This window comes from Temnothorax curvispinosus, unplaced genomic scaffold (genome assembly GCF_003070985.1).
Source record: "Temnothorax curvispinosus isolate PA1 unplaced genomic scaffold, ASM307098v1 QBEX01010032.1, whole genome shotgun sequence".
Classification (NCBI taxonomy): Eukaryota; Metazoa; Arthropoda; class Insecta; order Hymenoptera; family Formicidae; genus Temnothorax; species Temnothorax curvispinosus.
In genome coordinates, this window is record NW_020219812.1 from 125,366 (window position 1) to 140,240 (window position 14,875).

General features: G+C 47.4%; 1 protein-coding gene across 2 annotated transcripts; it reads right to left on the bottom strand.

The window, feature by feature from the left end:
- Window positions 1–73: 73 nt before the first annotated feature.
- Window positions 74–13,389, bottom strand: LOC112459623 (probable sodium/potassium/calcium exchanger CG1090). 2 transcript variants are annotated; one of them, XM_025023806.1, is made up of 9 exons: window positions 12,792–13,387; window positions 7,838–8,242; window positions 6,902–7,133; window positions 6,409–6,521; window positions 5,969–6,144; window positions 5,656–5,882; window positions 5,257–5,577; window positions 4,946–5,179; window positions 4,652–4,851 (listed from the first exon to the last, which is right to left on the bottom strand). In XM_025023806.1, the coding sequence occupies exons 1-9, from the start codon at window positions 12,810–12,812 to the stop codon at window positions 4,652–4,654; spliced, it is 1,929 nt and encodes a 642-aa protein (XP_024879574.1). In that variant the 5' UTR covers window positions 12,813–13,387. The 2 variants fall into 2 exon arrangements, with proteins under 2 accessions (XP_024879573.1, XP_024879574.1); XM_025023805.1 differs by having other exon boundaries at window positions 74–4,851; window positions 5,257–5,882; window positions 12,792–13,389.
- Between the last annotated feature and the right edge of the window lie 1,486 nt (window positions 13,390–14,875).

A 14,875-nucleotide genomic window follows, 5' to 3' on the forward strand; every position in this document is an offset into this window, starting at 1 on the left:
AAATCCGGCGTTATTGCTCACTCATAATTTTCAGAGTTAAAACCATGGCTAGCCGTTCCCTTCGGATCGGAGATTTTAATTGGTAGCAATAGCTTTATTGTTGAAACGTTTTAAGTACATTAGAGTACATAACTAGTCTACCTTCCTCTCGCTTTCAAGCTAAACAAGGTATGTGTAATATTAAATCGTTTCCATTCGGTACATAGCTTTCCTTGCGAAAGGTGGCGCATAAATTTATTATGTATAACATATATATAGATATATATGTACTTTAGGCTCTCTCTATCTCCCTCTGCGTTCACTACGTACGTATACTCTCAATATACATACATATATATGTATATATAGTTGTCTTTGTATGTGTATGTTGTGTGTGTATTATATATATGTATATTTAAATATATAAATATATATAATACTTATATATATATTTATATATGCGACACTGGTAGAACAATTATTTACACAACGTTGTAATAAGCTATGACTAGATATATATTGACGCGTTAGGATATAGTTCTGGAAACTTGAATAACGACGGAAAGAGACACAGGTCGGAGAGATCCCGGTAACGTTTTTTTTTTTTGCACTTTGTACGACAACGCGTGAACAGCGCGGAAAGGGATAAGGAAATCAGGAAACTTCCCTCGACGGCTGAAAAGCGGTATGGACAAAATAGCGAGTCTATATCACAGCGGCAGCCGATATCGTTGTATTCGTTGTACATCTACTTTCTTCATAATGTATACAGTTCTTTTTTTTTTCTTTAAATATGTCTTATGTGCCTATATAATTATGTGTTTCGTTATAATTATGAATATACTTTCGAAGCTGCCATCGACCGGCTGCGTCTGCCGCTTGCGTCCCGACTGCAAAGAAGAGAGGCAGGATCGAAATGCGAAAAGCGAGGCGTCGAGTAAGATCACGGAGAAGAAATAACTCATCTGAGAGACAACTTATCGTACGATGGGGGGGGGGGAGGATGGGTGGGTTCTCTCCTTCGCGATTTAACAGGTACGAACGTATTCGAACGTATATACGCGACGAAGACTGGGATAATACTGCGGGTAGAGGAGAAACGGCCGTATAAACTTAATTAATCAGGTAATAATGTATATATCGGCAATATATATATATAGTCTTCTAAGTACACAATATCGTGATATAAAATCTACGTATTATATCCCGGTATATGCCTATATCGTTAACGTCGCCCGACGTTATCCTGCCCGCTGCGTTTTGTACAAGTGTACTCGATGTGTGTGTACGTGTCTGTGTGTAAAGATAAATATATCGTCGTCGGCCTCCCCGCGTGCGATCCTCCGGGAACCGCTGGAGGTAATGGGGAACATCGTAGAGGACGGGCGCGATTCACGGGAATTACAATTATAAGAGAGAAACGTCTAAAAAGGTACGTTATTGACTTCGATTACACGCTATTAAGGACACCCTCGAATTGATCGACGTTCGGACGCGTCCCGAGAAGCGGGACACAGGGGGAGGAAACGCGCGCGCGCGCGCGCCCCCCCCCTTCTTCCCGTCCTCCAAGTCGCCCCCGCGCTCTTCTAATTACTACTAATAATTGCCACAGGTGAATTGACTCTAAACGACACACCGGTTCCCCGAGCGATCGTCGAGCGTTTTTCGGGCCGACGGTTTCGGGCTGCACGGTAGAAAAGAAAGTCGCCGGAAATTAGACGGGTAGACTCCCCCTAGCAAACTCTAACAATAAGTCCTTAACGTTTTTTCATTCGTTGATGCTCGAGGTGCGGACCCGCGGGGTCCTCGCGCGGCTGCTCTCCACATCAGGGGCCGTCGCGCGACGCCAGGTGTTTTCACCTCCTAAAGATTTCCCCGTGAATTTTGTGTCACCGCTAGCCGTTCGCGAAACCCAAGGGTATAACTATATAGTACGCCTCCGGGCACACGGAGGCCAAAGAAATCCCTAAACCCTCTCGCTTCTCCGTGTGCACGCGAAGCTCGTTCACCAGGTTCGCTGGGTACCCCCCCTCGAATTATGCGACCGACGCCGCGGTACGGAACCCGCGAAATCGACGGCGAGACTGGTCCGCTTTTAATGAAGATCTAAGGCGCCTTTTTTTTTTACTGTCGGTCGGCGCTTCCTAAATCCTGGAAGCCGTGCGTCGATGCGTCCGACGCCGAGACGCTCGTAGAGTTCTGGCTACACTTCCGGTCTCGTCTCGAGGTCAAATAAAGCAGGGGCCTCGAAGTACAGCCCAGTCACTTCGCCATCGGCACCGAACGCATCGCGAATATAGTATATATTATTACATATTATAATAATAGTATTTATATGCATAAATCGCTCTAACGCGCTAACAATAACGGACAAACGTAGTGAACAAACACGTTGAACGGTCAATAGTCATTACGATCTAAGCTTCTTCGCATTATATTATATATATTATATATATTATATGTATGCTAAATTTATATAATCACACTAAAGCGTCTGCGCGATCCTTGCGATTTCTTACAAATTTCATTACCTGCGATCGTTTAATCCCGATTAAGCAAACAGCCGATTAAGGATGCAACCCCAACGAGCTGCATCGACAGAATGTTTGCTCGCAGGATTCTCAAATATGAACATATACGAAAGAGAATTTTTTTTTTATTGACTATTCATTCATATTGACCTAAGTTTTCCGTTTTGTCATTCAAATGAATTTTAATATCTTGGGCGATATTTTCACCTTTAACATCTCCACCGTATATTTAATATTATTGACACTTTAATTTATATATTGCTATAATATTCGATTTTTATTTTTTTCGATGCAGCCTCATCTCTTGCGATTCCTGCGGGAATTCCGTCGGCTCGTCATCGATGCCGATTCCGGCGCGCTCGAAAGATCAAAGGATCCCGGAAGCGGAGGTACGCCGATTGTTACCGTGGGTGGTGGTTCCTCTTGCCCGTCTAGCGATTTTACAAGTGACCCTTTTCGCGAATCGGTCTCAAGGAACGCGCAGTATAATAGTGCTGGTTGTAGATACTTTCATTCGGATAAGGCTGCGTTAATTATTGTCACTTTCAGCGCTCGTTCGTCCTCGTGGAGAACCGAATTCTCTCGCTCCCTCCCCCTTCCTTCCACCGTCTCCTTTGGTCGCGGAAATGAAATTTCGCTTGCTCCATTCGTTCTCGCGATTTTTCCGCGCGCGTCGAGGAATGTGAATTTACTCCCGGTCACTCGGGAGAGATAATTCGCTCGGTTCTTTCTTCGCGTGGCGCTTCAAGACATTTTTCTTTCCCTTTCCTTTTCTTTTTGCTGCTCTTTTGGAAAAAAAAGTGATTTTACGTTTACACTCACGCTAACGAGGGATCTCCTTTGATCTCGCGAAGTCTCGTCTCTTCCGGTTACTTGGATGGCGGCAAAAGTACATTTTTAACGAAACCCGAATTAAATATGTCATAATCACCTTGCGTATAGTCTACCTCTCGCGTCTTAAGAAGCGCGCGAAGATATTTCCTCTTATCTCACATTTTACGCAGTACGTCGCGCTCCGATATCGCGATAGAAAATATATTTAAAAAATATACAAGTAGGTGTGTTATATCCATCGTGTCGGATAATATAAGGATCGCGCGTAACGTTGCGACAACAGTCCTAGAGAGAGAATTCTCTCGCCCGCTCTCGTCAAATATTTTCACGTTCGTAACAGCTCCGCAGTGATATCGATTTCCGACGATTCGCACAGCACCGTTAACAGTCTTAACATTTAGCTGTAGATATGACGCTCCTAAGATCTATTCTAACAAGCCACACCTCTACACTCTGGATCTTTTTACTCTATTTAGGATATAAAACGATCAATTGTCAAGACGCATTCCCCTTCCATGGTACTCAGGCATTTGCGCAATATGGCTGATATATAAAACGTATCACATCTTCTTTTCTATATCGATTCGAACAAGTCTCGCGCGACGTACAACGAGGTCTGCGACTAAGAGTTGAGATTGAAGCTTGGAACTTTGCGACGATCGTTTTTAATGACCGATTTCTGATTTTAGTAAACAACTGTCGCGATATTGCCGCCAATACGTCATCGAACGGTAATTACAATTTAATACTAGTATTCGTATTGTCTGTCCGAAAACTTAGGTGCTTGGGAAAATTCATAAACTTCCTGTACTTTCACCCGAATTGTGGAAAATTGATCGGGGACTCGTTAGTCGAACGGAAGCAAGCAAAATACTCTTTTGTCACTTTCGGTAGCACCAATAGGATACAATGCCTGTGTACTCACGCGCGAGCACATATTGTCTAGATTTTCTACAACAGCCTAAAAAGAAAGAAAGCTCAACGACAAGCTCTTTGCTCTTACCTAAAATCTCGAACGGTCGCTTCAACAATTTCACAGCAAGCTAAAAATCGTGCTTCTTTCCGACATGCAGCTACCCAGCTACCTTCTAAGCTCTTCTGTCTCTCGCTGCCTCTTCGTTATCGAGTAGGAAGAAGAAGAAGAAGGGAGGAAAGGGACGTTCGAACGAGGTCGCTGAGCGTTTTACGACGATTTACGACCGTGCGTGCGTCATCGTTCGCGAGCCAATCGGCCGGAAACTCTTGCTCCGGACGATCGTTCCGCGTTGAGCAAAGCAAAGGTCGGAAACGAACGAGGCGTCTTTGCATTAGAACTTGCTGGGGCATACTGGCGGATTCATCTCGCCGAAGACGTTGAGCTCATAGAGCGACGCGAACATGATGAATATCAAGTACCAGACCATCAAGACCATGCCGTATCGTCGGTCAAGCTTCCAGCCGTTCAGGTGTGTCGCCACCACTAGGAATAGCACTGTCGATAGCAGGGAAACGGTGGAATATGTCAAACCTGATAAGAACGAGATGTATAAATAATATAGAATACAAATATGTACGTTCTGTAGATAAAGAGATTTAAAAAATAGATAGATAAATCCGCGTACCTCTGCTGGTGACGTTTACGTGCGAGCCAGGCTGTATCATAGCGGTCTGTATGAACCACGGAAGACCGAGGCATACTAGGATGTCGAAGACGTTGCTGCCCACGGCGTTGCTAACCGCCATATCGCCCAGACCCTCCTTGATGACCGCCAGCGAGGAAAGAGCGTCTGGCACGCTCACACCGGCGGCAACGAAAGTCAACCCCATCACAGTGTCGGGAATGCCCAGAGTGCTGCCTGTAAGTCGGCCACTTTGCTAAAACGACTGCACTCGAAAAAAAAATAGCCGCTCGCGGTTCGAACGATAACGTTACCTATGATCGTGATCATCCACACCATTATGTAACTGTAGAAACTGATCCAGATCATCGATATGCAGAACGTGAAGGGATACCAGCTCCGCCACTTTTCTTGCCGGCAGTCCGGCATTGTCGCCCGGCACATGAAATGGATAGGATACACAAGGCCCCAGGTAAACATGGTCCACTTGCTACCGTCCGTCGGCATCACGAGAGGCGACACTTCATTGGGATTGGGCTCCTTCGCTTTGTAATAATCGGGCTGCCTCGGTGCTGGCGGCTGCTGTTGCTGCTGCTGGTGTGGCTGTTGCTCGATCGTTTCTTGAATGCCGTTTCCTGGAAGAGAGATGAACAATGCATTCAGATTTCTAGAGAATACACGAAAGATATGAATTGACAAGATTATTTGATTACCTTCTTGATTCTTCATTTGCTCGGTGACCGGCGAGTTGGGACCGGTATAAGATAATCGATCCTCCTGTAAGGATCTGTAGCTAACCAGGGCACTCTCTTCGGCGGGTTCGTCGTCTTTCGGCAGGAACGGAATATTGTACGATTTCGCCCAACGTTCCAACTTAACATTGAACGAGAGCGCCACGCAATAGACCGCGTACATGAATAACATGAAGAGAGACTCCATCCTGAAAGGCATTTTTATTTCGTCTGTGAGATTCCGCGTCGGTTTCCATCTGCGATCGGACGTATGCAGGTGTGTAACGATGCTCACCAGGATATGGAGTCGTTGTAAATCACGCCGAGCATCACGAGGATCGAGATGGCGTAGAAAAAACAGTCTCGGCAGAGAGGCCACCAGTTCAACTTGGAGGCCGTCGCAGTGCATAGGCCGCAGATCGATATAACGAACATTATATTGAAAACGGCGCTGCCGATAACGCCGCTGACCTGAAACGCGACGAAGGAAGATTTGATTGCCGAACTCTGCACCGTTAGTCAACGAGGACGTCCGGCTCGCTGTCGAGCCAGATCCACGTAACGCGATAACGCGAGAGTGGTTCCCTTCACAATTAAGGAAAAACAAAATAAAATTTACTCGCACATCGGGTTACATAAGGTAATTTATATGATTCACGATTCAGGATGTTTAATAAACGCAGCGAAGCGTACGAGGCGCGATTAGACGACCGCGATTGCGAGCACGATACTCACTCCAATATCGTCCTTGGCGAAGAACACGCCGATGATGACCGTCGCCAATTCGGGCGCGGAAGAGCCGGCCGCCATGAAAGTGGCACCGGCGACGTCGGGAGACAGTCTCAATTCTGAAAAAAAAAAGAGGTAATATATTAATATGTTTAAAAAAGAGGCTCAACCTATTAATAAATTAATTGAAAACAAAGCCATCCAGTCATGGCTCTAAGCCCCTTTGTTTTAAATTAATACATTTAAAATAAAATTGCAAAGAACGTCTCTGTCTCGAGAACGCGTCGAACGCATCGGGAATCCAAAAGCGACCTTCATTCACGGTAAAAAGGCAGAATCGAGATGACCGTCTCTTAATAACAAATCTCGCGGCAGATCCGCGCGATGAAATACGATCCTCTTATGCAAAACTATCTACGCGTAATGCCGTAACCAGATGCGAGTCAGTGGTATTATTGATTTCAACACGTTCGCCGCAGGGGATTTTCACTCGCCTCACCTTCGCAGATCCTGTCCAAGCTCGAGACGAAGTAATCGTCGCAGACAATCGCGAGGCCCAGAAAAGTGTAGATAGCGGCCAGGACGTGTATTATGAGACCGCCGTGTTTTCTGGCCTCGGGCCCCATCAACGGTCGCGGAAATTGCTCTATGGCGGGCGCCGAACAGTTGGTCCTTCGCGGTCTCACCGTGGGATACGGATACCTCGTAGTCATCTGGGTGGTTGGGGTAGCCTGGGCCATTTTCGTGGCAAAAGAAGATTAAAAAAAAAAGAAACATTCGTTATTAATCCTTCATCACTTAACAGCATCATTCATTTTATTAATACAGATTGATCATGTCTTTATAATTCTTTCGAACGATCGAGATGTATCTTCGCGGATAAAGCCATCGTAATGTCGGCACGTTAATCCGCAATCATATGCAGTATCACGCCTGACGCAGGTGTTATGCAATCCTGCATCACGCACCGTGTATCGCGTATCTGGATTCTGATCCGGGCGACAGCTTCTAATCTTGTTTTCTCAAGACGTTACCATCCATCTGCGCCACGAGATATACAGGGTGCCTCCGCCGGAATGTACAAACCGCCAGTAAGCGAATTATCGAAATCGAGTGGAGATCACGGAAGATTAGCATCGGATTGCACCCATGATAGCTTCACAGAGCTTGGCAAGCGTAACGCAACGAAATTATGTCACAAAGTCTTTCGACTTCTGCGATTAATCTACCGTCGCATTTTGTTGACAATTGTAATGTACAATATTTCGGCGTGCTGTCGATAGAAATGCAATAAAGCGTATTGCGCACAGCAAGTCTTATATATCAAATCTATGAGTTTCTTTCGCCAACAAGATCTGTATAGCTTCGCAGAATCCACGTTCTCTACTTGACTGTCCGGCTGTATCGCGACCGGGAGGCCTGCGGGAGCACTCACCGTGGTGGTGTCGTTTCGACCGTGCCTCGGCGGTGGGGTCTCGGTACTCTTCTTCTCGGACTCCTTGGTCTTCGCGGACCCGTTCGACGCGTTGGCTTTCGCGCGTCCGTGCCCCTTCAACGGCGCCTCAGTTTTGGATCCCTCCGCATGGCTCGTCCTCCTCGTCGTTTTGACCGTCGTCGTTTGCTGTATCATTTCCTCCTCCATGGAAGTGTCGTTCGTAGACACCGGCGGTTCCGACATCCACTGTGCGGTGCTCGTTGACAGCACCGTCGTCGTCTCGGCCGACGTAGGCGCTTTCGAGACGTACTGCACGAGGACGTAGATCAGGAAGAGGCCCAGTCGCAGAGGCCACCTCCTGCGGCGCGCCTGCAGATTTCGCGGCCTGCATCTCACTGCCTGCAACTGGAACGAATTGGTCGTAGATTAGCGCACTGTTAAATTCGCAGTGTCAAATTGTACTCAATTTGAATCATTTTTAAGCATTCCTATAAGCCACTGTTCCTGCCACTCAATATGCTCGTCAATTTAACTAAAACAATGAAGTTAAAAATAATACTGGTTTTGTGTCAAAATAATAAATTTCGACACACGTGGTAGTTGAAAATAACAAAATGTTATTTAACTCAAGCTACTGATTTTAATTTCATCCTTTAAAATTTAACAGTGCGTCTCTCCCCTTTACTTTCATACTTTCGCCGATCGTGTATTTTGGTAACAAACAATCTTAAATTGGAGCGATCCAGGCGCAATCTGGACCATCATCGTTCCCCTATCGATTCCGCTTCTTTTTCTTTTCATATTTCTTTTCCCCTTACACACGCAGTTACGAGGGGCTGAGGTCTCTTCGAGCTAATTAGAGAAAAAACGAGCCCTACATAAACGCCGATATGAGGGGCAATTTAGAGATCGTATCGGTCGTAAGTTTTTATTCCGCGTCACATCGAGTTAGCTCGCGCGAGGACACGAACGACCTTCGGCGACGCGATGTCCCGTCGCGTGGAGAACGGCAACCCCCGTCGCGAAAGAAAGCGCCCTATCGGCTTTATCCCGCGTTTCGTACCTTCGCCGGGGAGGTCTTTACATCGCTCACCCTCCTTCCCGGAGTCCCCGGCTCGGCTTATATCGACGTCCCTCTTTAAGTGGCTTGTTTTCAAGCCAGCCCGATCTGGCCGCGGCCGTGTTTAGAAACACAGTTCCACCTGTGCCGCATATTATTTCATTAGTCCCAGTCTACAATAGGTGTTTTAAGCCCTAAGCCTTAAGAAAGTGTTCAATCACAATTGAATTTGAGGAGAATAATTGACTGTGATTGGTCAATTTCTTAAGCCTTAGGGCTTAACCTATTGTAGATGGGCACTTAGGGCCTAAACAGAATGGCTGTCTTGGCAGTGTTTTACACACATGTTTTACAAATGTTTTTAGTGTAAAACACTGCCAAGACAGCCATTCTGCTTAGGCCCTTAGGGCCTGAGCAGAATAGATGACTTATAATTTTAATTAAGACAATGTCTTGTGCTTTAAATCTTTGTTTTTATAGTAACGCACAATGTCTTGTGTCTCTCAAGTCTTAAACGTGTGTACGAAGTGTCAACATTTACAAGACTTGAGAGTCACAAGACAGTATTGTGCGTTACTAAAAATAAAGATTTAGAACATAAAACTCTGTCTTAAAATTATAAGTCAGCTATTCTGCTCAGGCCCTTTAGTCCCAGTCTACAATAGGTGTTTTAAGCCCTAAGCCCTAAGAAATTGACCAATCACAGTCAATTATTCTCCTCAAATTCAACTGTGATTCAACAATTTCTTAACGCTTAGGGCTTAAAACACCTATCGTAGACCGGGAATTACGATTATCGATGTCGCGTGGGTCGCGTGCCCCAGCTCGAGGGGGATTTGCGGCGCGGCGTGGGCGTCACACACGCACATATACGTGGGTGACATATATGACACGGCACCCACCGTTTAGGCATGTGTGTGCGTTTGTGTACACATTATACACATACGGCGCCTCTAAGTAACAAAACTGCCGTGTGTGTGTGTGTGCGTGTGCGCGCGTACTGTTATCAAATACTACAACGCGGCTGAATAAATCGATGATACCCTCTCTCGCATGCGTAAACTATACCCCTCTAAGAAAAGCATCGCCCGCGGGGGTTCTCCGTTTCGATCGCTCGTGAAACAAATTCCCGACATATCCGCGATACGATCATCTCCTCCTCCCCCCCCCCCCCCCGCCTCTCGGACGCGTTTATTAAAAGAGAATCGCCGTGTAAATATGAAATATCGCGCGTGTTTACATACCGCGTTTTCCCATCCCGTGATTTTATCGCGCGGGCTCTCGATATACTCGCGATGTGATTAATATAAACACGGACATTAATTCTCTCGCGAGAAAGAAATACCCGCAATGAAATACGCGATATAACAGCTCGATACATCATTTTCCGCGGAGCCGTAATTAGAGCCGCGTCCCCGGAGTCCCCCGGTGAGCTCTCCGAGAGGGCCCCCGGGGACGATTTCCATCGGCGTGCCGCGGCGCATACGAGGCATAATTCGCCGCGTTACGCAATCGCGACGGGCCGCGATTCATCAGAGATCAAAGACACGCGCGTTACATACACGGAAATCCGGTGTGGCTGAATACGAATCTGAGGGTGAGGCGAGGGGGAGAAGTCGGGGGCGCGACAGCGCGCGGCACGTGTAATCCCGTAAATGCGTACATGCAACTAACGAAGGGATTCATAGGGGGAGGGGGTAAAAGTGAGGACGGGGCGCTCGAGCGCGGTATCGGATTGTCTAATTGCCGTCGGCGAAATTAATACGCGTCCGCATATATACGGGGTGTCACATCCGCGCGGTATCGAAAGGGCCGAGCCCTTTTTCCCCGGAGGGTAATGGGGACTGGACAGAGCGAAGGGGTTTAATTGTCATCGGTCTAGCGACATTTATTTTACTACGCGATCGATCCTCGAAACGTATAATATTTTATCGAGGGCTTATTTAAATTGTCGATGAGCTTCGTTTTTCGGGTCGCTCGTTTGCCGCTCTAACAATAAGACCTCGCTGGAAAGTTCTCGACCCTTCGGGCTCGGCTCTTTTCGACACACCCCCGTATGTATAGAGTGGAATGACGAGCAATTTTCGCAATGCAATCCGCGCAATCGAACGACCACGCTGTAAATATAACTTTCGAAATCAGATTAAACGCGAAAGTGGCGTTTAATGAGCTTTTCTCTCGAGTGTGCGAAAGAAAATAAGCCATTAAATAAATTCTTTTTCTCTCCCGAACCGTTTACGCGATTAACATTTTGCGCCGATTATCAATTTGCGCTGGAAATTCATGTGATAAATAGCCGCGCGTGAAAATAATTGCATCGCGCTTCGTAAATAATCGTAATCGCGATAAAGCCGCGTCCGTGTTCCGACGGCCGTGTCAATAATGTTGCAGCGTCCGTCAATAGTCGAGTGCCCGACAAAGTCGGTTACCATTGATATTAATTACGACAGGCAGGCGCATTCAATTCCGAATCGAGCTTATTCTTTTATTACGAGAAGCAACTTCCGCGCGCAATAAAAATTTCCGATTGAAATAAAAGCCTCCCGTAGAAGAACTGATGTACGTTCTAACGAAATAGTAACCCCCACGCACAAAAGGAAATATATATATAAAGGTTCAACAATACTCCTCTATCTCTCTCTCTTTTTTGCACAATAAAAATCCCTCTCTTTTACGTATAAAAATATCTGGTCGAGATGAAAGCTGCGACCCTCCTGCCTTTCTTTGTGAAGACGCGCACGTGTATGATCCGCGGAGGAATCGATATCCTTATAGACGAGACTCTCAGAAAACGCGTTAATTAACGATGTTTTCACGGCACACGTATCCCTTTACAAAGGTCCCTAATTGGACGCGATACACAGAACGTTGGCGTCGAGGAGACACGACGTTGTTCCAACATTGAAAGTCTTCGCCTTTGCGGCCGTTCTCTCGCGTGGAAGTTGCGCTATCGGTCTTTACCATTATAAATGTTTGTACGTGCTATTTGCGGGAGATTCGCACGCTACACAGACATTACAGTTTCTCATAAGACGGAAATTTTCACGATCGAATGGCGCGCGCGCGCGAGAGAAAGAGAGAGAGAGAGAGAGAGAGAGAGAGAGAGAGTGAGAGAGATGGGAAAACTTGAAACGCGTTTATTGTGACTCGAGACTTTCTTTTTACTTTTATTAACGCCGAAGACGTAATCCGTGTTACGGAATTAGCGATTCTTTGAAATCTTGTTTACAAATATAAATATTGCCCTATGTAAAATGTTCTTTTCTGTTTAAAAGCGAAACGAAACGAATTAATATTTCGTCATAGTTCTCACTGTCCAAGTCTTATTAGCGATGTGTTTAGTAATAGAGATTTTTAAATCATAAATAAGATCTTGCTAACTAAAGCAAACAACAAATCAAGACTCGCACATCGCCTTGTCGCCCTTTTGCGTTTTTTTATCGGATAACTTGAACCCGAAAGATCCACGAAGAACAGATATCTTGCTCGTCATCCCAGTTACATTCTCCTTGCACTCGCAGTACAAACAATTTACGCGCTTGCAAAATGCAGCCACCCTATTTTCGACGCGAAAACCATAAGGGCGGCATTCTCTCGTTAGCGAGCCGGAAATCCTCGTTCGCCAAGAAACCTGCCGCGAGGAAGCGCGTCTCTCCGGATCTTTCCGGAAGTCCGTCCTTAAATTCCTCGCGATCGTCGCACCGTGTGGGAACTGTGGGGTTCGCGATATATGCCGAGACGGGATCGAGGGGACCAAACGAAAGGATATCGCTATCCAGGATACTCGCTGTCGCTTCGATAACGAGCCTGACAGCGAACCGGTGACCCGATTTCCATCGCGGACTCCCGAACTCCCGACGGGCGGGAATCCGCGCGCTCCATCGTCCGGCTTACCCCTTTATCGCCGTGCATCATCGTCGCCGTTCGCCCGTACGTGTATCGCGAGCACCACCGCTCTTTCTCTCCAGCCGGAAGACCCTCGGGTGTACCGCCGCCGGTGTGTGCGGTGCCGCCGGATATAGGTTGCGCGGCGCCGATAACGTAAACGAGGGTGGCGACGGTGCGCGCCCGCTCCGGCCGCGAGCTCTCTTATCACTTCGTCACGTAATCGCGTATCCCACGGAGAGACGAGGAGAAGGAGAAGAGGAGGCGCGAGAGAGGGTGGGCCCGCGTCTCGCTCGTCCGGAGTACTCCGGAGTCCTTCTCGCGTTCGGGGGACTCCCTCGTCCGCCACGCTGCCCACGATCGCGCTCGAATTATCGATTCGGACGCGAAAAGCTGCCCGCCGCCGCCGTCTTCGTCCTCGTCGTCGTCGTCACGGCGATGTTCCTTCGTCGATGTACCTCGTGTCCCGCGTACGGATCGCGCGCGTGTCCCACACCGCGGATCAACCGGGGCACCCCGGTTGCCGCGCGCGCACACGCACACGTATATTTACGCCCCGCGGCTGCGACTCGGCTGCTCTGCCGTCTCCCCCCTCGCTCCCTCACTGTCGCCGTCGTGGCCTGGCCTCGGCGTCGTCACGGTGCACGGCCATCCGCGCGTGTATGTGTCACGTATATCTCTCGCCTCTCGCCCTCCCTTGCCGAGCTACTCCTCTCCCTCTTTCTCTCCCTCCCGCCCTCGCGCACCCCTCCTCCGACTCGTGACGCGCGGACGACACGCCGCGGCGCCGCGTTCTTGGTCCCCCTCTGCCCCCCCGTCCCTTTACGGTATCGGCGCTCGCCCGGGGTGGCCGCTCGCCGCCCCCGCGCGATTAAATATCACGATCTCTCATCGATCGATTTTTATATCGTCTTTTTTATCGATATATATTTTCAAGCGCGCCGGGACGCGCGGATAAATGTTTACGCTCCTCGATTTCGCTAATTTAACTTGATCTTAATTATGTTCGTTATTACGTATCGCGATGATACGATATGTTATTCGGACACGACTCATTGGCGCCCCGAGGAAGAGAATTCGGGGAATGGCGCCCCCGATTTTGACCCGCGGCGCCGCGATGGCCTTGCGCACCTACGCGCACGCTTTCGTCCCCCTCTTCTCGCTCAGCCCCCCGTCCGCTCCGACGATGTACCGGCGCCTCCGCCGACGGTGACGTCGAGACGCTTGCGCGTCGCCGATCACGCCGATGATACGTCACCGATCCATCCCTCCTGATCGTTCGTTGCACTTGCTCAATGGGGAGGGGGCAGGAAAGTAGGGAACTAACGTTACTTTTTAGGTATCGATATGTAAATGTTGCTGCAATTTCGACGTACTAAATGTTCCTTATAAACATTCTTTGGCCGGTATTCATAGTCGGTTCTTATTTCAAGACCGTCTTAAGTAATGTCTTAAGACGCTAATGCCGGCTCTGTGATTGGTTCATAACATTTTAAGATCGTATTTAAGACGGTCTTAGATATAAAAACCGACTATGAATACCGGCCTTTAAAGTCCGAAAGAAAATATCGATTGAGTATTTTTACCTCCGCCGTTTTAATTCCGATATTATTATAATTATGTAATTTTACGTTTTAAAACTGTCAATCGAGATCGAATAATAATTTCCCGTAATCTGCGAGCGAGGTCGTTCGTTGCCCCCCCGAGATCGTTCAACCGCTTCGCGGAAAAGAGCCGCGGCTAAAATTATCGGCTATCGCGATATAGCTTGGTATTATTGAACCATAAGCTATATCCGGTCTAGCATCGGCGCCAAATATAGCGGGATATCCGACATTGCGACTTGCGATATACGTTGCTCGTTGAAGCCTCGATTAATTCCAACAGAGATATATTTCGAGGTCTAGCTAGCTCGCGCGATGAGCCGTCGAAGTGACTTTGTACGTAAAATCTGATAAGATTTGTTTCTCAATTTGGACGATTTGTACTTTCTCCCGTCGACATTTCATTAATATATATATATTTAATTGTAGAAGCTGGGGATGAAATCCATAATAGGATTCGTGTAGAATATATAAATATATCTTAATTTC